Genomic DNA, 23,421 nt, shown 5'->3' with positions numbered 1-23,421 from the left:
CGGCCCTCGGCACCGCAGAAGTTTGACAGCACTGTGCTAATGTATTTTATACATCCAGGAAGGGGCAGGGGGTAAGGGGCACTTAAAACACAACTGAACTGATAATAAACTGATAGACAATTTTATCTATACTCCTAATGATTTCCCTAGAATCCCATAGTCATGTTTAAAGTTTAAGATAACATTACAGCTGAATTACAGCAGTTTTAAAGCTTCAGTCTTAAACTATTGACTATCCATTACCTTCACGTATACAAGTATTTCTAGTCCTGCAAATTTTTTTTACTTAATTAGTTATCAGTGAGAGTTAGGCTAGGTTCCCAGTGGGCATTGTGTTCCCTGTAACAGAGGAACACGACGCAGTGGAGCTGCCGCACCTTAACTGTGCGTTACGTCCCATTTAGTGAAGCATACAGTCAATGAAAAGCTTCATGGTCACTCAACGTGTTCGTTTATGCACTGCGTGCATTGGGCTTTATTCTTATAGCAGAGAAGTAATTAATTATGACTGTTTGTGAATTGAGACATTTAAACTTGCTTTATTTTATTTTTTTTTATTCCCATTTAAATTTAGTCGGAGTCGGTTCATTTTTTGCCGACTCCGACTCCAGGTACCCAAAATTGCCTCTGACTCCTCGACTCCGACTCCACAGCCCTGCTTATGACGTAGATAATTAGGTTACCAGTCTTCAGATAGACCCCTTGCATAATGGACTTTGGCTAATAAAACAGTTACAAAAAAGGGGGGAAAAGGGGTAATCTGATTTATCTACCTCACAAAGACCATACATGGAGTAGCTTAAATTTCCCTATTTGCCCTGTTTAGCTTAAAAACTTTTCTGTTTTCTTTCTGTGATTAAAACAATAGGCAATAAGAATGTTTGCCACAAGCCTTATTCATTGAACTTATGTTGAACAGAAGGCTATACTGCCTCTTTAAAGGAAAAATATACACCCCTTTTTAATATAAGTTCATTCAGTTGGTCTTATATAAGAAAGTGCATAAATGTTATCTGTACCGAAATAAAAAATAAATGTGTTGTTTGCAGAGACCTAATTGTTCACATTAATCTATGTTCTTATAAGTTACAGTATAAAAGAAATAAGTAGCTAATAGCAGTCACTGACACAAACATATACATATATTTCATATATTACGTATATTGCGTATATCATATATGTGAAAAATTGTCATGTTATGCAATATGAATGACTCATAGGAGCAATATGTATTTCCAGAAAGATACACAGTTGAGAATTTTATTCACAATGTCAAATTGCCGTTAAATGACCCATATTTGCAATAACTTGAAATATCTGTTACATCAAGAGAATAATATATAGCACTTCATTGTATACATCCTCAGCTTTTTCAGCAATTGTTACACATGAATGCACACTTTATTTGCAGCACTTACTCACGATACAAAAATGCATTATATGCCGACTATCATGTTTATTTTTAGATGAGTAAATGCATCCTTTGATGTTGTTACTTCTAGACATGCAGGCTGTTGAGACATGTTTCAGGCACAGAACCTCTAGAAATCACTTGCATTCATGCAGAAGACACCTTTCATGTGTCTGGCCCACAGGTATGTCCCATATGTCCATTATTCTCTATATGTGAGCAAACGTCTGATCAGAATTTTTGCCGGAGGATATCATGTTCATGCCTGAAATTACTTTCTGTGAGGAATTAAAAAAATTATATACTGTATTTTGGTGAGCATTTGAAAAATTGCTCAATCGCTGCTATGTCTGCTTAAGACAGTAATAGGTAAAAACAAAGCTCCTAAAAAAAACAAGTTACTTCAAGGATAAAAACAAAAAAAAGCTAATTGCAGGCAAACGCACATACATAAATAATATTAATAAAAGAATAAAGACAGCTCTCAGTAGTGTAGAATCATTAGCTTCAAACACATCAACCAGGAAGTGCTTAAAAAAAGGAGAAAGTGCTACACATTCTGTAATGGTATTATTTAAGAAGAAGAAGAGAACACACAAGAGAAACTCCCCTAATGTATCACCAATGGTATAATTGCAAGGTTTCAAAATCCTGTTACCAATTAGCAGGCAGGCAGTGAGCAAAATGTGTCTGGTAAGGGTCCACCACAGTGCTCCCCCTCCCGCCTATATACTCACAAACTCAGTGTTAAGGAGTGCTTTTTAAAAGACAACTTGATTCCTCAGCAGTTCAGCAATGGCAACCCATTCAATCAATGTGTGAAAAAACAATAAAAGATTGCACATTAAAATTTTCAATGATTTTAACTATTTATACATCATTAAAAGTTTTAATGCACGATGGTATCTGTTATTGTTGCTGTGTATATTTATATTGGGTATATTTGTCATGCTCTGTAAAAAGTGGAGTAAAACATCACCAGTGATGTTGTATATAACAGCCAATCAGATGCTTTGATTTGATTTTCTAACTGTTAAAATCTAATTGCTGATTGGTTGCTCTGGGTAAGATCACCAGTAATGCTTTACTCCACTTTGTACACATGATAAATATATCCCTTGTGTGCTCTCCCCTTTTTCTTAAATAATACCATTACAGAATGTGCAGCATCATAGTTGCTTTCATTTATTTATTTTTTGTAATACAACCTGCTTTTACTACATCTGCTAGATGATCCATTGTTTCAGCCACTGTAAATACTATGATGGAGACTAGCAGAGGGAATGTAAGCAGCTAAAAATGCAATCCATGGATATCTTGAACAAATTCAGTACTGAGACTACGCTAAAGGTGGCCATACACGGGCCGACTATAGCTGCCGATATCGGTCCCTTGGACCGATTCGGCAGCTAATCGGCCCGTGTATGGGGAGAGCAGATCGGCCTGGCCGACCGATATCTGGCCTGAAATTGGCCAGATCTCGATCGGCCAGGTTAGAAAATCTGGTCGGATCGGGGACCGCATCGGCTCGTTGATGCGGTCCCCGATCCGACTGCCAAGCGAGCGGATCTGCTCGTGTATGGCCACCTTTAATGCTAAATTCAACTGTTCTTTCTAACCTCTAGCCAGCTTTTTTGTAGTGTTACTAGTATGCAGGTTTACAACTTTTCGGTCACAGCTTACATAGTAACATAGTAAGTTGGGTTGAAAAAAGACATACGTCCATCACGTTCAACCATAATGCCTATATATAACCTGCCTAACTACTAGTTGATCCAGAGGAAGGCAAAAAACCCCATCTGAGCCTCTCTAATTTGCCGCAGAGGGGAAAAAATTCCTTCCTGACTCCAAGATGGCAATCGGACCAGTCCCTGGATCAACTTGTACTAAGAGCTATCTCCCATAACCCTGTATTCCCTCACTTGCTAAGAATCCATCCAGCCCCTTCTTAAAGCTATATAATGTATCAGCCAGTACGACTCGGGGAGGGAATTCCACAAATTCACAGCTCTCACAGTAAAAAATCCTTTCCGGATATTTAAATGGAACCTCCCTTCTTCTAAACGGAGTGGATGCCCTCGTGTCCGTTGGAAGGACCTACTGGTAAATAAAACATTAGAAAGGTTATTATATGATCCCTTTATATATTTATACATAGTTATCATGTCACCTCTTAAGCGCCTCTTCTCCAGTGTAAACAGACCCAACTTGGCCAGTCTTTCTTCATAACTGAGACTTTCCATACCCTTTACCAGCTTAGTTGCCCTTCTCTGGACCCTCTCTAACTCAATAATGTCCCGTTTGAGCACTGGAGACCAAAACTGAACAGCATATTCTAGATGGGGCCTTACCAGCGCTCTGTAAAGGGGAAGAATAACCCCCTCCTCCCGTGAATCTATACCCCTTTTAATACAGCTCAAAACCTTGTTTGCCCTTGCAGCCGAGGGTGTATTCCATCTGGCCCAGGTGCCTTGTTTACATTTATCGTGTGTAACCCTTTAAGCACCATATCCTGTGCCAACCACTGTGTAGTTGGAGCTGAGGCAACAGTGCAGCTATTGGGTGGGACTTGGCCCCTGGCTCCTCTACTGTATACACAGAAGAAAAGAACTGGTTAAGCACATCTGCCTTTTCTGTATCCGCTGTAACCATATTGTTACTATAACTCAATGGGGCCACACCTTCAGCCTGCATCTTTTTACTATTAATATACTTAAAAAACTTTTTGGGGTTAGTCTTGGCCTCGGCTGCGATGCGCTCCTCATTTTCTATCTTTGCCTTCCGGATTGCTGTTTTACAACACTTGTTATAGTGTTTATATTCATTAAACGCAGCTGCTGTCCCCTCTGACTTATATTTCTTAAAAGCTTTCCTTTTTTTCCCTATTAACTTCTTTACCTCAGAGTTAAGCCACATAGGGTGATTCTTAACACTTCTACTTTTTCTTATTAATGGAATAAATTGAGAACAGTAATGATTTAATATCATTTTAAATGACAACCATTTCTGCTCTGTGTTTTTATCAGAAAACATAATGCCCCAATCTATGCCCTGAAGCGCTGCCCTTAAGGAGCTAAAATTTGCCTTCCTAAAATTCATTGTCTTTGTTGCCCCCGTGTAAATTTGTTTCCTGCCCCAAACATCAAATTAAATAACATTATGGTCACTATTACCCAGGGGTTCAACCACTTGCACATTTGCTATATGTTCTGGGTCATTAGAGATCACTAGATCCAGTATAGCATGGTTCCTGGTTGGCTCCTCAACAACCTGTGACATAAAGTTGTCATGCAGCAAGTTTATAAACTTGTTCCCATTTACTGTCCTGTCAGTACTATGGCTCCAGTCAATATCAGGGTAATTAAAATCCCCCATTATTATCACTTGCCCCAAACTAGCAGCCTTTTCTATTTGCAACATGAGCCGGGCCTCATCCTCCTCACTTACATTAGGGGGTCTATAGCATACGCCTACAATTAGTTTGGTAGCTTCTTTACTATCTGTGAGAAGCTCAACCCATAAGGATTCAGCTCCCTCTGTTACCCCCATCACTTCCTCTTTAATATTTGCTTTTAGTTCCTGCTTAACGAACAGACACACTCCTCCTCCTTTTCTGTTGCCCCTGTCCCTCTGAAACAATGTATAACCCCCAATATTAACAGCCCAGTCATGCCTGATGCCATAGGAGATTATTGACCATCAAAATCTAATACCAGAATGTATTTTTACTCCCCATGCAGACATTTATGTGCGAAAATAGTATTGTTACCCCCAATTGAAGTGCTGGCTCCATTAGCCCATACATCCAATGGCAGAAGCAGTTTTATTGTGATTCAAGTTGTTATTGCTATAAAAGGTGAAGTAAATATTGGGACTAAATACATATGTAAACAGCATTTAATTTTACTATTTTTCACAAATGCACATCAAAACTAAACTTTTCTCAGCAGAATATTAAAAAGAGCAGTTCTTAGTGTAATAATCATTAATATGAGAAAATCAGTCAGAAAGTTTACAGTATAACCTTCCCCCCCAACCCCAAAAAAATGTCAGTGTAATTGCAGCCATGAGTTGCCCCTAGTGCATTGAGGAAGATTGGTACCAAGAAATGCATTATTATTGAATTAATTGATGATAATTAATATTGTATAAATATACTTGATTACTGATATTACTTTATTGGCCATATTACATTGAATAATTAATTCATAAACTGCTAATAATTACAGTTGTATATGAATAATTGATTAGTTTGGTCATTTGCATCAGTGTCAAAAAAATCCACCAGATTTCAGCCATATTATATAGGTGTCATACATGAGTGCCAAAACAGTAAAAATTAGCAATGATTTAAAGACAATTTCTAAGAACTTTAGTAAATGTTCTTGGCAATAAAAGTTAAAAAGACAGCAGATTCCACATTTTACACTTGCTAAAGATAGAAATAACACAAGTGAAATAATAAAGAAACCAGATGACATTTTATAATATTCTACATTTAATGAATAGCCATTGTTGAAATTATATTCTCAACATGATTGTGCACTTATTCTGTATTTTAGATTGTGTCTGCAGCAGAAACATTGGCTCTTCATCCAACCAGTAAAATAGCTAAAGAAAACCTGGATGTTTTTTGTGAAGCCTGGGAGTCCCAACTCAATGACATGTCTGTTTTGCTGCGGGAAATTAATGATGTGTTTGAAGGAAGACGAGGTAAGGAACATGTCAAGGCAAAAGGAATTTGAAAGAATGGCTAATTTTATTTTTTTGACCTGTCCTGATTTAAAAGAAATTTTTTTGTTTGCCATTGAGTATAAAAGGGTTTGTAGTCATAAGTTTAACTATGTACTTGATAATGTTCAGTTTAAAAAAGATTTTATAAAACAACTTTTTATTGATAATAATAACTTTTTATTAATAATAATTATGGTTGCTTGTGGCTATACAAAAAAACTAAGTAGCTGCTTTATGGCTTACTTGCAAGCACCTTTGTAAGGGGAAAGTAAGTTAATCTAATGATTAGTCTACAGAAAAGCACTCTGTTTAAGTAGCTTCTCCTTATGTGAAATCCACTACTGAAAAAAAATCTATAAATAAACAACTAGACCCCTGATCTTTTTCTTGCTTTTTTTTTTTTTTCCTTCCTCTCGAAAAAGATACCCTGGGAGGTAAGGATTAATGCTAACATTTAAATTTAGATTAATTTCTCAGATCACAAAATTGTTTTAGAAATCCAGTCAGGTTGTCTTAGTCCAGTCACCGTGCATCTTAAGCTTCCGCTAAATCTGTATGTAATTTAGAAATATAAGGCAATAATTTTTTTCGTGGCCTGAAAATAATTTACTGGTATTTTCCTACATTATTTGGCAGATGTCCATATGAGAGTAGTGCTAAGGTTTCCAGAGACCTATATGTACAAATTACTTTATGAACATCAGGAAAATGAAAAATAATTTTCTTCTTAGTTTTCACATAAAAGGAGCAACATTTATTTAGAATTTTATATTTCTTGCATTATTTATTTGATAGAGGGGAATGTTTTTTTTTACAAAATATGACATATTTTCCAGAAATGTTTTGCACAAAAATGTAAAATGTTCAAATATCTGCTTTACATACTAGGGTTTCTAGTGTGTTAGCTTCGATTCCATTGCTACTCTATACTGTATCTGGTGTAACAGATGGTACACCTCTGCCTATGAGTGTCAAGATAATTTATACGTAATGATGAGCTAAATTTTTCACCAGACATGGATTTGTGGTGAATTTCTGTCTTTTTCTATTGGCAGATTGACCTTGAAATGTAGCCAAACCTCCTTTATATAAAAACCAATCAATTTTAGTTATAAAGCAATCATACATCATCAGACACTGTTTATATTTTAAACTGGCAGAGTGATAATGGGTCAATACAGGAATCAATTAAGTAATGTAACTCTTTGCTATACAAATAAATACTGTCCGGAGACCACAGTCAATCAAAGAGAGTAAGTAGAAAAGGATAATCTAAAACACACAAAATCCATGTGTTAGTCCATACTCAGATCAAAGGATATTATTTCAGTAACCCCCAAGGTATAATTATAGCAGCCAATTAAATAAAAATGGCAAAAAAGGCAAGTGTTTATTCAGGCCCCTAGGGGCTAAAGTGTCTAGTTTAGAAATCCACCTGTTCTTTAGTCCCAAGAGTTTAAAATTTCTGTCACCTCCCTACTTTTTGGAGGCACAAAATCATGGATGTATGTATGTATAACTTTATTTATAAAGCGCCACAAGGGTACGCAGCGCTGTACAATCTTACAAAAAACAAAATTACACACAGGAAGGACAAGTGTTATAATAAATAAATACAATAAATATATATAAATGCACAGGGAATAAGTGCCATGTGGTATGAGACACAGTAGGAAGGAGGTCCCTGCCCCGTAGAGCTTACAATCTAAGTGGTTGGGTGAGACACAGTAGGAAGAAGGTAATGTGCCAAAATTGTGGTAGCGAATGTTAGGCCTTGTGGAGCCACAGGGGCATCAAGACACCACAAATGTGCTTAAACATAACAGTCTATATCTAGCCTTATAGTGATGACCAGTGTGTGGGTGACTGAATACAGACCCCTGCACATCCCGCCACAAGTAAGACAACCATTGCATTTATAGCAGCCAAGTTAGCTCAACATACTCAACCAAGTGGGGGATTTTCTGTTGGTTTGAGGTCCTTTACCATAAGTAAATCACCTATGTTTCTGGCCCTCTGGTAGCCCATAGTTGTTTTTGAAATCCCTGTAAGCGTACAGTCTGATCTAACTATTTCCCATCTGTCCATCAAGGCATTTCTTATCTCCTTGCTGTCTAGGTAAAAGGTATTGGCGAAAATTGAGGGAGGTGTATCTTCAGACCAATTCAGAATTGGTCTGAAGGACCCGAATTGGCAGCTGAAATCTGTCATGTATGACCACCTTTAAGTGGAATGATAGTGTATAGGCTGGCAACATCCAAAGATACCAGGAGGCACAATGGACAAATCCTGTAGTAGATTAATCATTAGGTTAATCAGGTGGGTACTGTTGCATAAACAAGAGTCCATGGATTTGATACTGGATTGTAAAAAATAGTCAAGATAATTGGCAACAGACTGGAACAAAGAGGCCCTGGCCATGATAATGGGTCTGCCAGGTGGGTATGTAGTGGATTTGTGGATCTTAGGGATGGTGTATGTAGGGACCCATAGGGTTAAGCTCCCTATGGCTTTAAACCCTACCTTTTCACATCTTTTCTGTTATTGGGCAAAGCCTCTGTACTCAGGTTACAGTTTAAAACACTATATAGGTTTAGTCTGGTTGTACACGCCTCCTGCAGACTGATATAGTGTCTAGCAGGAGGGTGCGACTTCCTCTTTGGCTGCAGGCTGCCTTCCAAGCAACACTCCATTGAGCCTGGGAGCAGACAGTAGGCCCCAGAAGCCATTGTACACCAGAGGATACCATCCCTCTGGAGAAATTAGGGGACAGGGCCCCGTGAACGAGGAATTAGCCAGCACAGCAGATTTTGTCAAAACACTTTCTAGGAAAGTGACATAGTTAGCTCTAGTAAGCAAGGGCAGTCCTAATAGCCCCATCAAGGAGAGTTTTAGATATGGGAGTATTTCTCCTATCTGGCAATGTTGCCTCAGTGTAGGGCCACGGAGTAGAGATAGAGACAGGCATAGAATAAACCCTGATCCCTACTCACCCAGAGGACTCTCAAGCTAGGGGTTATCAACCTGAAAGAGCAGATATCTACCCAGACTACCTCCAAAGGGGTATTGGCTGAAAGGTGTATTTCCCTGCCCTGACTCTACCAAGAGGTGGGATAAACCGGTGTACATCCTCCCTTCTTCCTCAGAGTGTACTTTATTATACCATCTATATCTGCATGCAAATGTGAGTAACCCTGTGAGTAAATCTGATAACCCTGCATCCATCTTGTCTTGGACAATAAACTTGTTAATAGTTCACCGCAAGTACCTTTCTGGCATCCATATTTACTGCACTAAACTGCACAGCTACAGTGAGTTGTAGTGCAACTACACCCTTAAGCTCCGGTTAGGTCTCTTCCACCTAAGCGAAGGCCCATCCTAAGAAAGAGAGTCGCATGTAACACATGCTCTCCATATAACTACTAGCCTGGTTTAACCATTCATAGCCAAGCAAGTGTTACATGTATATGTTAGGATACGTAGTAGTTGGAGGCATTGAACCAAACCCAGCCTAGGCTTATTTAGAGCATAGCATCTAATTTGTGTTTATATTCAATAGCAGGGTCCCTGCAAAGCTTACGATAAGTAACTGTGTCGGCCAATTGGCTCAATAATTCAATCTTGGTCAAGGAGCACAATAGCCACCTTATGTCAGCCTGACAGATGATCAAACTTTTATCAGACTTCATAGATATAGATGTCTATAAGTTCAAAAAGGTTTGAATGATACGTGTGTGTGTGTGTGTGTATATATGTATATGTATATGTGTATATATATATATATATATATATATATATATATATATATATATACACACACATGCTCTTACCAAAGCATACCTCCCAACATTTGGAAAATGGAAAAAAGGAACAAAAAGAAATGCTGTGTGTAGCACGGTTAAATTTTTGTGACCGCTCCAATTTAATAAAATTTGGCAGGTTATTTAAAGTTTGAACAAATTTCTGGGGGTTTTGAGCTCTTGTTTTATGTGTAATTACAGTTTTGCTAAAAAAGCTAAAATTGCCTTTTAAGCTGCAAGTCTCAGTTCCCCCAAGAGACCTTTTTAGCTTATTAGTTACAATTCTTAACTATTCTTATCTTAGGCTGATGCCACACTGAGCGTATGGTGTATATTTTCGGCAAGCCAAAAATTGTTTGCCGGAAATACCGCCATACCCTCCTACCTGTGCCTGCACCTGAATGAATGAAATACGCTTGGATGCAGGCACATGTAGCCGATATCTGCTGAAGATACAAAGTCTCTCGTTTTTTGGCAGATATCAGCTACATGTGCCTGCACCCGAGCGTATTTCATTCATTTGTGTGCAGGGGCAAATGTAGAGTAGCGGGGCATATTCTCGGCAAAAAAAAAGGAAAAGGAAAGGCTAATAAAGAGTTAATCTCAAGCTGCAGGCATACCTTCAGTTCTCTCTAAAGTGCCCTTAAGTCTCCCCATATTTCTCCCGTTCAGATGATCAAAAGCCTCATAGGGAAAAAAAACTCTGAGGTCTGTAAAGAAAGTTCCCATAATGCATCGCTCCTGCAGCAAGACCAAGACCTGTGTACATGCTCAGTTAGTAAGACTATGAGGAAGCTTACTGCTGATTGGCTCAGATCCACGGGGGGAGAGTGAGTTCTTAGCATTCTTGAGGGAGGGGGGAGCAGGAGAGGGGAGAGAGCTGTGTGCAGGCCCCGATTTGTGGCGAGGCCACAAAGGCCAGGCCTAGGGCGGCACAAATTTAGGGGCCGCATGCGGGGTGCGATTGGGGGGGCGGCCTCGGGGCGCCTGGGTTTGAAATCTGGCCCTGGCTGCGTGTCTCTGGCACAGGAAAACAAAGAGACAACAAATCCTGCTTCTTTTGTCAGAGAACTCAGTGCAGCGTTTCTGTGAGTGCTTATGGCTGTATTTACATAGACCTTTCTGATAAAGCTTACTTAGTTTTTACCTTTCCTTCTCCTTTAAGTTTGAGAAACTTTGTCACTTTTTTAACATTCAGCGCAGGAGATCAAAGAGAAATGAGAGACTTTTCAGGCTAAGCTGTTATAATCGGAACTGTCCTGTGAAAATCGGGACAATTGGGAGGTATGCATACACTGTCAGAAGCATTAGGACTGGACAAGGCTACATTTTTGGACCGGGTTAGCTGTTCTCTTCTCTACTACTCTTTCAGAATCATAGTGTTCACAGTCTACTAGCCAACTAATGTGCCTTATCCTTTCACAAATATGATAATGGTTGGGTAGCATGTTATTTACATGTGACTGGGTAAAATTAGTTTTCTTCTATAAAACCTAAAATATAGCCCTGATTTTTGGCAAAAAAATTGGCAAATAATCAAATAATGATAAAGTAGCTGTATAACATCAACCCAGGCTGAATCTGCTGCAGTAAAAAAATGCAATCTAACTTTATTACTTTGCTTAACTTTCCTTAAAGTTCAAGTTTTTTTTTAGTGATGCTCCCTCCCTGTCTTTTTTCTCTCTAGCCAAGCATGTGAAACACAGTGGTGCAGTGATCCAAGGTCCAAAGTCTGATTATTCATCATAAGTGGGACACAGTGACAAATAGCAGTATGCGACACCCACACCATTAAATGTAACATATTTTTTCACCATGGAAACAAAAACAAACTGTGCCAAAAATTACTTTTATTGGATCTGTCAACATAAACCAAGTAGACAAGTGGCTGCCTACCAAACAGGCAGTATTATTCTGTGTTAATACAATTAAAGTGGCACTGGCTAATATATTAGGTTGCCATCATATGAGGGAGGGATATAAAGGCCATATCACATTCCATTTTGCTCTGGGACACAGTGCCAGGCCTCCCAATAGCTCTAGGTTTAATATTATTACTAAGGAAAAATGTATTTTAAAATATATATTTTACTAGACATGCAGCTTTCAGCTCTCTCCTCTCTGCTGCTTCCCCCTCCCTCAGGAATGCTAAGAACTCACCCCCCCCTTAGGAATGTGGATCTGAACCAATCAGCAGGAAGCTGACTCATAGGGGCACATTTACTAATCCACAAACGTCCGAAAAAAGCGTCCGAATGCGTTTTTTTCGTAATGATCGGTACTTTGCGACTTTTTCGTGAATTGAAAAACACAAGGTGTGGCGCTATATAAATAAATGATGATTAGACAAAGAATGCAAGTATTCTGCTAATGTTTACACTTTTATCTCTTCCAGGAGAAAAGCGTGCCTATCTTTCACTTCCAAGACCAGGGGTAAGCTATACATTGTCTTGCTTGGTTTTATATCTAATGGTTAAAAATCTGATTTGTTTTTAAAGACTGGAGGTTTGGCAATAATACCATAGAAAAAATGGTTGTTAAATCTTTAATTTATGTAGGGTAGCATGGGTGCTCAGTGGTCCTGATTGTGATTCTGCAAAAGTTTGGATGTTCTCCTAATGTCTGTCAGTCCCTTTTAAGTACTCCAATTCTTCTCCCACATACAGGCAAGTTAATTGACACATGATAACACTGACCTTTGAGTGTTTTGTGTATGCGAGAGGGACCATTTCATGGGATGCCATGTATTGATGCTAATAATGAACACTTTTAAAAAAGAAATAAATAATATAGGCATTGTTGCTTAAATTGGTACTTAAATTAAACGATAATAAAAAAGAAACTTTTAAACATATTGTGGGAATAAGTATTTGTACATGTTTAATTCAGCAGAGCTAACAAGATGTATTTGTACCGGTCCAGATTTTTTTCCAGTAACAGAAGAATTTTTATTAAGAAAATACATTCTTTCAATTCAAATTCAATTCAAAAGACTTTATTAATCCCAAAGGGAAATTGTTTATGCTCGGTTACAGGTGCTCCCAATTATCTAATAAATAAAAAATAGTAAATAAATAAGAAAGAAAAACCCTTCCTAAAACATATTACACAGATAATAAACCTACAAGCAACCACTTATGGGTATTATATATGTGTATAAAAAATACAGAGAGAGAGAGGAATTATACATTTTTATAGCCGTATGGAGAAAAGATCTCCTGTGTCGCTCTGTAGAGCACCTAAAAGTAATCAGTCTCTGGCTAAAACTACTCTTCTGCTCAGCAAAAACACTATATAGCGGGTGAGAGGGATTATTCACAATGGATTGTACTTTACATAAAATCCTTCTCTTAGCTATTGCATCCTCCGGCCTTTTTAATAAGCTTATCCAGTTTGTTCTTGTCCGATACCTTAATATTACCACCCCAACAGACCACCGCGTAAAAAATGACACTCGCCACAACGGTTTCATAAAACATAATGCTACAGACGTTAAAGGACCTGAGCCTCCGCAAAAAAGTACAACCGACTCTGCCCTTTTTTATAGAGTGCCATTGTGTTAAGTGACCAATCAAGTTTATTGTCCAAGTGGACTCCCAGATATTTATAATCAGAAACCATATCCACTATCTCCCTCTTGACAGATATAGGAGTCACATGAGTCTTGCTTCTCCCAAAATCTACAACCATCTCCCTGGTTTTACTGATGTTCAGTTGTAAGTAATTACACTCACACCAAGAAACAAAGTCATCCACTACAGATTGTACTCAGAGGTATCGCCCTCCTTTATACACCCAACAACCACAGAGTCATCAGAAAACTTCTGCAGATGGCATGACTCCGAGTTATATCTAAAGTCGGATGTATAAAGTGTAAAAAGAAACGGAGACAGTACGGTCCCCTGGGGAGCTCCCGTACTACCGATCAGGGTCTCAGACACACAGTTCTGTAGTCGGGACATATTGAGGAAGACAGGTCAAATAATCCATAATCCATGAGACCAAGCGGATATCGATGTTTATGTTCCTTAATTTCTCCCCCAATACTGCCGGTTGAATGGTATTAAAGGCACTGGAGAAGTCAAAGAACATCATCCTTACGGTGGTCCTAGACTTATCAAGGTGAGAGTAAGTACGATGTAACAAGTGTATTATGGCATCCTCAACTCCCATGAACGGCTGATAGGCAAACTGAAGAGGGTCCAGAGAGAACTTCACCAAAGGACGGAATGCATCCAGGATCAGTCTCTCAAACACCTTCATAATATGCGATGTTAAAGCAACAGGCCTAAAATCATTCTGGGCACAAGGACGTGGTATTTTAGGTACCGGCACAATACACAATGTTTTCCACAGTGCAGGAACCCTCTGTAAAGACAACCTCAGGCTGAAGAGATACTGAAGGACACCACATAATTGAGGAGCACACGATTTCAGGACAATCGGAATGATCTTATCCGGACCTACAGCTTTTGTAGGACTAATTTTACTCAGGCCATATTTAACCTGCTCTACTGTGATATTAATTACTGGGAGTACAGAAGTACTGACTGTTGCTGTTCCCTGTGTAGGGGGAGACCTAGGAGCAGTAAAATGTGGATTACGGCTAAAGCTGGGAGAGGTATGAGACAAAGGGACATCAAATCTATTAAAAAAGGTATTGAGGTCATTTGCACGTTCCACATTCCCCTCAATAGCCTGGCCACTTGTCTTATAGCCAGTGATGCTCCTCATGCCCCTCCACACCTCTCTCGTGTTATTCTGATTCAGCCTTTGTTCCAGTTTTCTCCTATATGACTCCTTCCCCTCCTTAATTTTACCAGTTAACATTTTCTGAGCCTTCTTCACCGCTTCCCTATCACCCGACCTAAAAGCACTTTTTTTTGCGTTTAGACACGCCTTAATATTCTTGGTAACCCAAGGTTTATTATTAGAGAAGCAGCAAATATCTCTCAGCGGCACACAGACGTCAACACAAAAGTTAATATACTCCGTAATGCAATCCGTCATTCCATCAATGTCCTCACCATATGGTGCACTAAGAACCTCCCAGTCTGTGGCCTCAAAACAATCCTGTAACATAGCGATGGCTCCTTCTGACCACTTTCTTACACTCCTCACTATGGCAGGCTGTCTCTGAACCACAGGTTTATATATTGGCATGAGGTGGACCAAGCTGTGATCCGACCTCCCCAGGGGGGGGAGTGCTACAGCACCGTACGCACCTTTAACATTAGCATACAGCAGATCTAATGACCTCTTCCCCCTAGTGTGACAATCCACATATTGAGGGAAAGTGGGAATAGTCTTGGTCAGCGATGTATGATTAAAATCACCGGAGATCAAGAGAAAGGCATCAGGGTGACGTGTCTGGAGTTTGGCAGTTACAGAATAAATAACATCACACGCAACAGCGGCATTCGCGGATGGAGGGATATACACAGCAGTTATTATCACTTGAGAAAATTCTCTTGGTAAATAATATGGGCGAAGTCCAACAGCCAACAGTTCAATATCTGGACTACAAACACACTCCTTAACAGTCACATGGCCGTGGTTACACCACATATTGTTAATGTAGACAACCAGCCCCCCTCCTTTCCTCTTTCCACTCTCCCTCCACGTCCTGTCACTCCGTATAGCACTGTAGCCGTCCAGAGTAATATTAGAATCAGGCACATTACTATGTAACCAAGTCTCTGTAAAACACATCAGACTGCACTCACGGAAGATGTTTTCAGTCCTTACCAAAGCGGTCAGCTCATCCATCTTATTATCCAAAGATCTCACATTGCCCATTATGAGAGACGGGACATACGGCTTATAAGTTCTCATCCTTTCCTTATACGCCGCCCGTTTCTCTTCCTCTTTCACTCCTCCACGCCACTTCCTTCCACCTCTACAACCCCTTAGCGTCCTCCTCCGTATCTCCTTTGGAATGTTCAAAATCTTATACAAGATCAGATCTCTAGTGCCGGCCGTCTTCAGTGCAATCAGCTGTTCCCTGGTGAATACAAAGGAGCCGCCTCCTTGCTGTTGTGCACTGATCACCCGGAACGCCAAGCATGTAATTAGGATTAAAATTACATAACTAAAGACAATAACGCCTTCAAAACGCATGATATGAAAGGGTGACTTTCCTTAATAAGTACAAAATAAAATTCTAAATAAATAATAAAAAGAAAATATAATAAAAATAAACACACTAACGATCCAAGAGCAACTGCACCAAGCTGCTGCACGCTCACGCATGCGCACACATTTCTAAAGTTCTCCATTAATAAGCCTATCCTGCAATAACGTTTTTATTTGTAGTATTTTATTAGAAAGTACCACTGTAAGATGTATAGTTCAGGCCCATGGTGAGGCCGTAGGAACAGTGATTCTGATAAATTAAATTAATGGACATAGAGCCAAAGTTACTGGTTTGCTACTTTTTGTCAACTGTTTATGACATCATTTACAACATACTGTTTGTTCAATGACTACTTATCTTTTACAACTCATATGTTATACTTTATCAGCTGTCCTATGTTGTACTATACATCATGCATTCTCAGAGGTGCTAACAGCATTTACTTGTGCCTAAAGTCATTTATTACTTTACATTCCGGGCAAATTAGCATATACCGTATTTTTCGGACCATAAGACGCACCGGACCGGAAATGAAGAAAAAAAGATTCTGAAACAAATAGTGTCCTAAAATATTTTATGTGCATTAAAACCCAACCTGTACCAGCAGCACCCAACATATTGCCCCCATCTGTACCAGCAGCAGCAATCAAGAATTGCCCCCATTTCCTGTAAAAGCAGCCTACCTGCTCAGGCCTCAGGATGGTTTTCCGCGCCGCACCACAGCGCCTCTGTCCCTCTGGCTGCCTTAGTTTGATATAGCCTACAGATATACTTTAAAAAAGGTTTTTTACTTGCCCGTGTGGTCTCTGTGCAGGGCCCTCCTCTATATACCGGCGCTTAGCTCTGGCGCTGTGCACATGCACAATGACGCGCATGCGTATGGGCATGCGCGTCATTGTGCATGCGCACAGCGCCAGAGCTAAGCGCCGGTATATAGAGGAGGGCCCTGCACAGAGACCACACGGGCAAGTAAAAAACCTTTTTTTAAAGTATATCTGTAGGCTATATTTGGACCATAAGACGCAGGGACTTTTTCCCCCCACTTCTGGGGGAAAAAAAGTGCGTCTTATGGTCCGAAAAATACGGTATGACACATGACAAGTCTCACACCATATTAGTGGTGCCGTATTTACACACATAAGTGTACTTCGCTTACAGTAATGTAATTTACTTGCTAATAGAAGAAATACAGTAAACTCAAAATAGAGTACAGGATATCTACTAATATCTAATTGATTCACAATATAGTTTGCAGCAGTAGGCCAGTTAAATGTTTAATCATAACCTGCTACAGCAGTGATCCCCAACTATTGGCTAGTGAGCAACATGTTGCTCACCAACCCCTTGGATGTTGCTCCCAGTGGCCTCAAAGCAAGGGCTTATTTTCAAATTCCTGACTTGAAGGTGAGTTTTTGTTGTATGAAAACCAGGTGAACTGCCAAACAGAGCCTCCTGTAGGCTGGCAGTCCACATAGGGTCTACCAAATAGCCAATCACAGTTATTATTTAGCACCCCCATGAAGCTTTTTCATGCTTGTGCTGCTCCCCAACTCATTTTAGATTTGAATGTGGCTCATGGGTGAAAAGGGTTGGGGACCCCTGTGCTACAGAGTCAAAATAAAGCAGGCAGGCAGGCAGGATGATGCTGTCTTAACAGACCAAATGTACTGACTTATCTGCTCAGTACTCTGCTTTTGTAAGTGGTTTCTTCCCCTTTTGCTGTTCCTAAAGGCTACTACTACTGGCCTGATTGACCAAGGGATCTTCTTGATAACTTTGAACATTTTCTATCATCAAAGAGGTCTCAAGAAACATCAAACAGTAAGCAGACAAAAAAGAAGTCATATTCCCACTGACTTACAAAGGATTTAGATATTTAGAAGTAGTAAACACAATCCCCGATTGTATGTATTTTTGATTTATTCTCACCCCAGTATAAATTCCCAAATGGCTTGCCACAAATTTGTAAAGTAAGAGCGTTGGTGCATACAAAATATGTCCCCCATAGAGAAACATAATGGATCAGATGTAATGTAAAAGCATCGGGCAAATACTTTTAAGGCAAAATTATAAATCTTATTTAAAAACAATGTTATGAAAAAATCATAATTGCCATTCATGCCAAATGGATAGTGAGAGTAATAATCCATTTTTTTAATGGAAAATTCTTGGTTAAATCACCTGCTCTCCTACCCGAAGTAATACCTTGAACCATAAAAAAAATCCAAGTTAGAGAGAGAGAACACTCAAGAAGATGTTTTGCTACGTAAGTCACTGATTTACATTTTATATTATTACTATACTCACGTATTCCATCTTTTAAGGCTGTCTGTCTGTCCTGTGTATTGTTTCCCACATTTTTTACAAGAAATAAGTTAGATCACATAATGTGTATTGCAATTAATATATTGCTTGTTCTTAAATGTTTTTCCAGTAAAATTAATAGAAAAAGTATCTCCTTCCTTAATATATTTGCAAGTTATGCATCTACGAGCACCACATTCAAAAGAATCTTTAAATATAAGCCACATTTTATTTTCATTGGATGGAGTATGAATATCACTTGGAGACAAAATATTCCCAAGAGTACGGGATTTTTTAGAAATAAAAAAAAAACCATTTGTAAAACCCTATCCAATAAAGGATTGGTTTGTAAAATAGCTATTTTTTTAATAATCATCACTATCTCATTATATTATGGGCTAAAAGTCAATACACAGGTTACAGGATTATCTGAGGAGCACACAGAAGAAGGAGAATCTAATATAGTCCCAATATACATATTCTGGATACAAGGCAGGACAGGAGGCCACACCCAACACACACAAACACACAGATTGGTGCTAAGAAAGTAAAAAGTACAAAGCCCTTGCCGAGCAGTGTATGACTTCCTACTTTCTGCAGCATAGCAACCATGTGACTCAGTTGCTATTGTGTGCTGAAATGGGTGGGAATTGCAGGAATTGTGATCTAAGTTATGTGCATTCACTGCTTAGTCTAGCTAATGCGCAGGACCGGTCCTAGGCTGATTGGACCAATTGTGCCCAATCAAACCCCGCGCTAATGGGGGCCCCGCGCTGCATTGACAAACAGCAGCTTTTACTCCCCCCTCCCTTCCCTTCCACAGACATTGAAACTCATTTCTCCCCCGCTGAGTTATTTTTTTAAAAAAATTCTGTGCACGGACTTATCTTATCTACACGAGAGGAGAACTCCTTCACAGGGGGCTGTGCTGCAATGTGATTGGACAGTTTGCACAGAGTATTAACTTTGAACCTCTGTGCTCAGGGAAATCCCTATGCTGCCCCCATAGTTCTGAGGACTGGTTCTATTGGGTAAGGACAAGGGCACCCATAGCACCATTTCCACCTTAACTGCAGGAAAATGCAGGAGTAGGAATTTTCCAGTGATTATGCTATATTGCTGCTTATAGTGCTTTGTATGAGCCATTTCCCATGCTTCTTGATTAAAAGCAGCACAATTCAGCAGGAACAGCCCCCTAAGTTTGCTCTTAGCCTGTACAGAGAGATACCATAAAACTATGGGGGCAGCATAGGGATTTCCCTGTACTAAGCACAATTCAGCAGGAACAGCCCCCTAAGTTTGCTCATAGCCTGTACAGAGAGATACCATAAAACTATGGGGGCAGCATGGGGATTCCCCTGTACTAAGCACAATTAGCAGGAACAGCCCCCTAAGTTTGCTCATAGCCTGTACAGAGAGATACCATAAAACTAAGGCAGCATAGGGATTGCCCTGTACTAAGCACAATTCAGCAGGAACAGCCCCATAAGTTTGCTCCATATGATGGCTACATGAAAGCTGGTCAGTGCTGCTCTGTTCTGCTAGTGTTGGGTGAGTCAGGGAATAATGGGAGTAGGGCAAATTGCATTCTTTCCATGGGCATGGCAAAAAAAATTTTTTATGTGCGGCAGAACTTTTTGTCCCTATTCACATTTTTTAAATGTTGGGAGGTGTGCCTGTATTAAGCACAATTCAGCAGGAACAGCCTGAAAAACTATATAACTATGGCAGCATAGGGATTCCCCTGTACTAAGCATAATTCACAATGTACTAAGGGGGCTCCGCAAAAATGGTTCCAATTGGGCCCTGCAAAAATGGTTCCAATTGGGCCCCGCAGTTGGTAAGAACGGCCCTGCTAATGTGCATGCTGCGATGTATTGGTATTGGTATTAGTGCAGGAGCGCTGCGTTATGGGATATTTGGGTAATGTTTAAATAGCTGAATGTGCAGCACTAGTACTGCACATTACACATGACACAAGAGGTATGCCTGTCTATTGAATTTAACTTTTTGTTAGACTTTCCTTGTCCTTTAATGAGATAGTGGGCGTGTGAGGAGGTAGCATTTAGAATCATGTTGGCTGCACAGTCTTTCCTAAATAGAGAAGTATTAATTATTTCACCAACTGCAAATAAAGACATATCTAATAGTACCATAGATGTAGGATGTTTGTGTTTATTAAATCTCAGATTAATTATATTAATACAAACCAACTTAAAGAACTCTTTTAATGAGTCAGAAAACAGACTGTATTTGTCTAAATAATAAGAGAGGGCTTCCAAACCTAAAGTATGTGTAATACATGACCACAAAAGTGGTCTAAAGTGACACAAGAGAAAGAGTTGCATTTGAATTCCCCAGGGAGCCTATACCTGGCACTTTGGGTTTCCCCAGGGGTGGTCTGACTTGTGTATCTTTGGCAGATGATAAAAGATTGGACAAACTGGATACTGTAATTTAAGATACAGAGCTGTATCATCCGTAATTACATCTCTCTCTCAAAACTTCTTGAAAATACTTAGGCAGGTTACTTTTTATTTGGTAAGTATTCACATCATGTAATTAACGTTCAGCTTCATTAAAATAGTCTATTCTATTCAGACTTACAGCACACCCACCTTTGTCTGCTGCATATATAACTATATTTTCATTATTTTGGAGGCCTTCTAAGGCTATACTATCTACACAATTAAGATTTTGTTTTTTATTTCTAATTTTATGAGTTTGTTGTAAATTGACAAGTTCCCTCTCCACCTGTTTCTGAAGCAGTTTTATGGTGTCATCTAAAAAAATTTAGATTTTCGTTAACATTTTCTATTTTCTTTAATCAGTAAATCTCCCACCTTATTAGTCTCCTCATCACCTTCTCCAAAAGACACATAAAGGTTTATCTATCTTGAAATGTATTTAGACCACTTAGATGATTGTAAATGACAAGAGTGTGGTCAATATTGGAAGAATAATTAGAAGAAGAAATGGACAGTGTAGCTAGGAAATCATAGGTGGGCTTCTACAAAGGGGTTGATCAAGGGGAGGAAGGTTTCAAACTGTAAATGTAATAATTGTCCTGTGTTTTACCCATTCTTGCTGAATGAAGCTGATACAGCCAATAAATGTATTCTTACTTTATATTGTAAATGGCCAGCTACTGGAGGTAATGAGTTAAAGAAACAAAACAGCTAAGGCTGGGTGGGGGCACACAGTACATTTTTTTTTTTTTGCAGGTTCAGAGGAGTGGATGTGCTCCCTTACATACCTCAGTAAAACTGCATTCACACAGCTACCACCTCTGCTCGAAAATGCCTGCTTTTGCAGGCGTAAGGTGTACCTGTCAGTGCAGTTTTACTGAGGTACGTAAGGGAGTGTATCTGCTTTTCTCAGCCTGCAAAAAAATTCTCCACGCCGCCTTCTCAGCCTGCAAAAAGAATCCTCCATGTGCTCTCAGCCTAAAGCAGAAAAGACCTCACTTGTCGCCAAATCTGTAATAAAATATTCAAAGTTTGCTACTGCTCTAGTAACTCACAACAAGCACAAGGTAGCATCTACTGTCTCACCTGTGTAAAAAGAAAGAACTGGTGGTTATGGGTTAGTAGACATCAGTCCCATAGACTTAGAGCCATGCTTATCTGCTGGAAACCAGCCCAGCTGATGAATCATCTGTATTTTACTGAAATTAAGTGTATAACACTAAGGGGGGCAAATTTATTATGCTGTGTAAAAAAATGGCAACAAAATTCAGCATACCTTGCCAGGCTTCACCTTGGAAAAAAAAAAGGTGTAAAATTGGTGTAATTTTTTTAAGTGTGTTTTCTTCCACCGTAACTTAAGTAAAATTGGCATAAAATCTGGTGTTCAGAAAGCAAACTTCTACATTTATTTTACACAGCTTTTTACATTGTTTTTTCTGCGAATTTCATTTTACACAGCATACTAAATAGGCCCCTAAATGTTGTCTATCGCCAGCATATTTCCTTTTCCTTCCCTGTGCTAAGAAGGAGTATATCAACAGCATGATATGCTGATTTCAAGTGTTAGCCCAGCCATCTGGAAACGCTTGCATTTGTCAGCTCTGATTACTTTACAAGTTCCAGGGCATATTAATCTTTGCCAAGGGGAAGTCTGATAACTACATGCAACGGAAATTTAATACAAGCCAAAGCCAATCTAATCTTGCCACCATTAGTCAGAACTGTGGGTGCTTGAAACTCAAAATAAGCATCAATAGAGTGCAATTAACATGTGCCGATATTGTTATTTTAATGCCTTTTAAGAACTTATTGAGGGGTTGTCAAAATGATCCCATTCTTAAAAACTGCTGGCATCAGGAGGAAACATCTGTTGAAGGAAAAGAGATTATGTATATCAAAAAATGGGTTATCAGATAAAGTATGCAGTGGCCAATTGAAAGGAAATAAGTCAGCAAATTTCAGTTTCCTTTACTATATGTAGAACCCACAGCCTTGGGGAAGTAATTTTCCCATTATTTCTAACTAAATCTCTCTTATTATTTAATATATTTTAGTTTTATACATTACTAGGAATATAGAAATGATGGTGAAAAGTCATTTGTATAGGTAATAGAATAACTAAAAGCAATTTATAGAGCAGCTGAAGAAAAGCAGTGGTGAACTTTATCTTCAGCAGTTGAATATTTTTTACAACAATTGTCAAGTTGACTATATATATATATATATATATATGAGTTGACAAGGTAATATAAACAGAATAGTTATTATGCAGGTGTTTCTCGTGTGCCTGCTACGTGGGAGCAACTGCCTATTCCAAAGGGAGAGGTACTTTGGGGCAGGTAGGCTGGGAAAGGGTATTTCCTCCAGAAGTGGAGTGTGGAACTGAATCCTCAGAGAGACTGAACCAGTAGTGGCTAAAACCCCATATTTGAACTTATAAACATAACATACATACTTACTTATAAAGAAATCTTTCTTGCTTTTTGCTCTGCAAATTCTTTCAAGATACTGTCAAAGTACAAGTCCTTTGTTTCATCACATGCTATAGATAATAATGCAAGGCTGTTG

The 23,421-nt window shown here is 39.1% G+C and overlaps 1 protein-coding gene across 2 annotated transcripts in view; it reads left to right on the top strand.

Moving 5' to 3' along the window:
* The window catches only part of ctnnal1 (catenin alpha-like 1), a 209,648-nt gene that overhangs the window by 129,415 nt on the left and 56,812 nt on the right, over positions 1-23,421 (top strand). The window contains exons 10-13 of one of the 2 annotated variants that reach the window (XM_012964197.3): positions 1,503-1,595; positions 5,974-6,124; positions 12,341-12,378; positions 17,813-17,902. In XM_012964197.3, the coding sequence (XP_012819651.2) occupies positions 1,503-1,595; positions 5,974-6,124; positions 12,341-12,378; positions 17,813-17,902 (372 nt within the window). 2 annotated transcript variants of the gene reach the window in all.

Source organism: Xenopus tropicalis, chromosome 6 (assembly GCF_000004195.4).
Source record: "Xenopus tropicalis strain Nigerian chromosome 6, UCB_Xtro_10.0, whole genome shotgun sequence".
Lineage (NCBI taxonomy): Eukaryota > Metazoa > Chordata > Amphibia > Anura > Pipidae > Xenopus > Xenopus tropicalis.
This window is presented reverse-complemented; position numbering and strand designations above follow the sequence as displayed.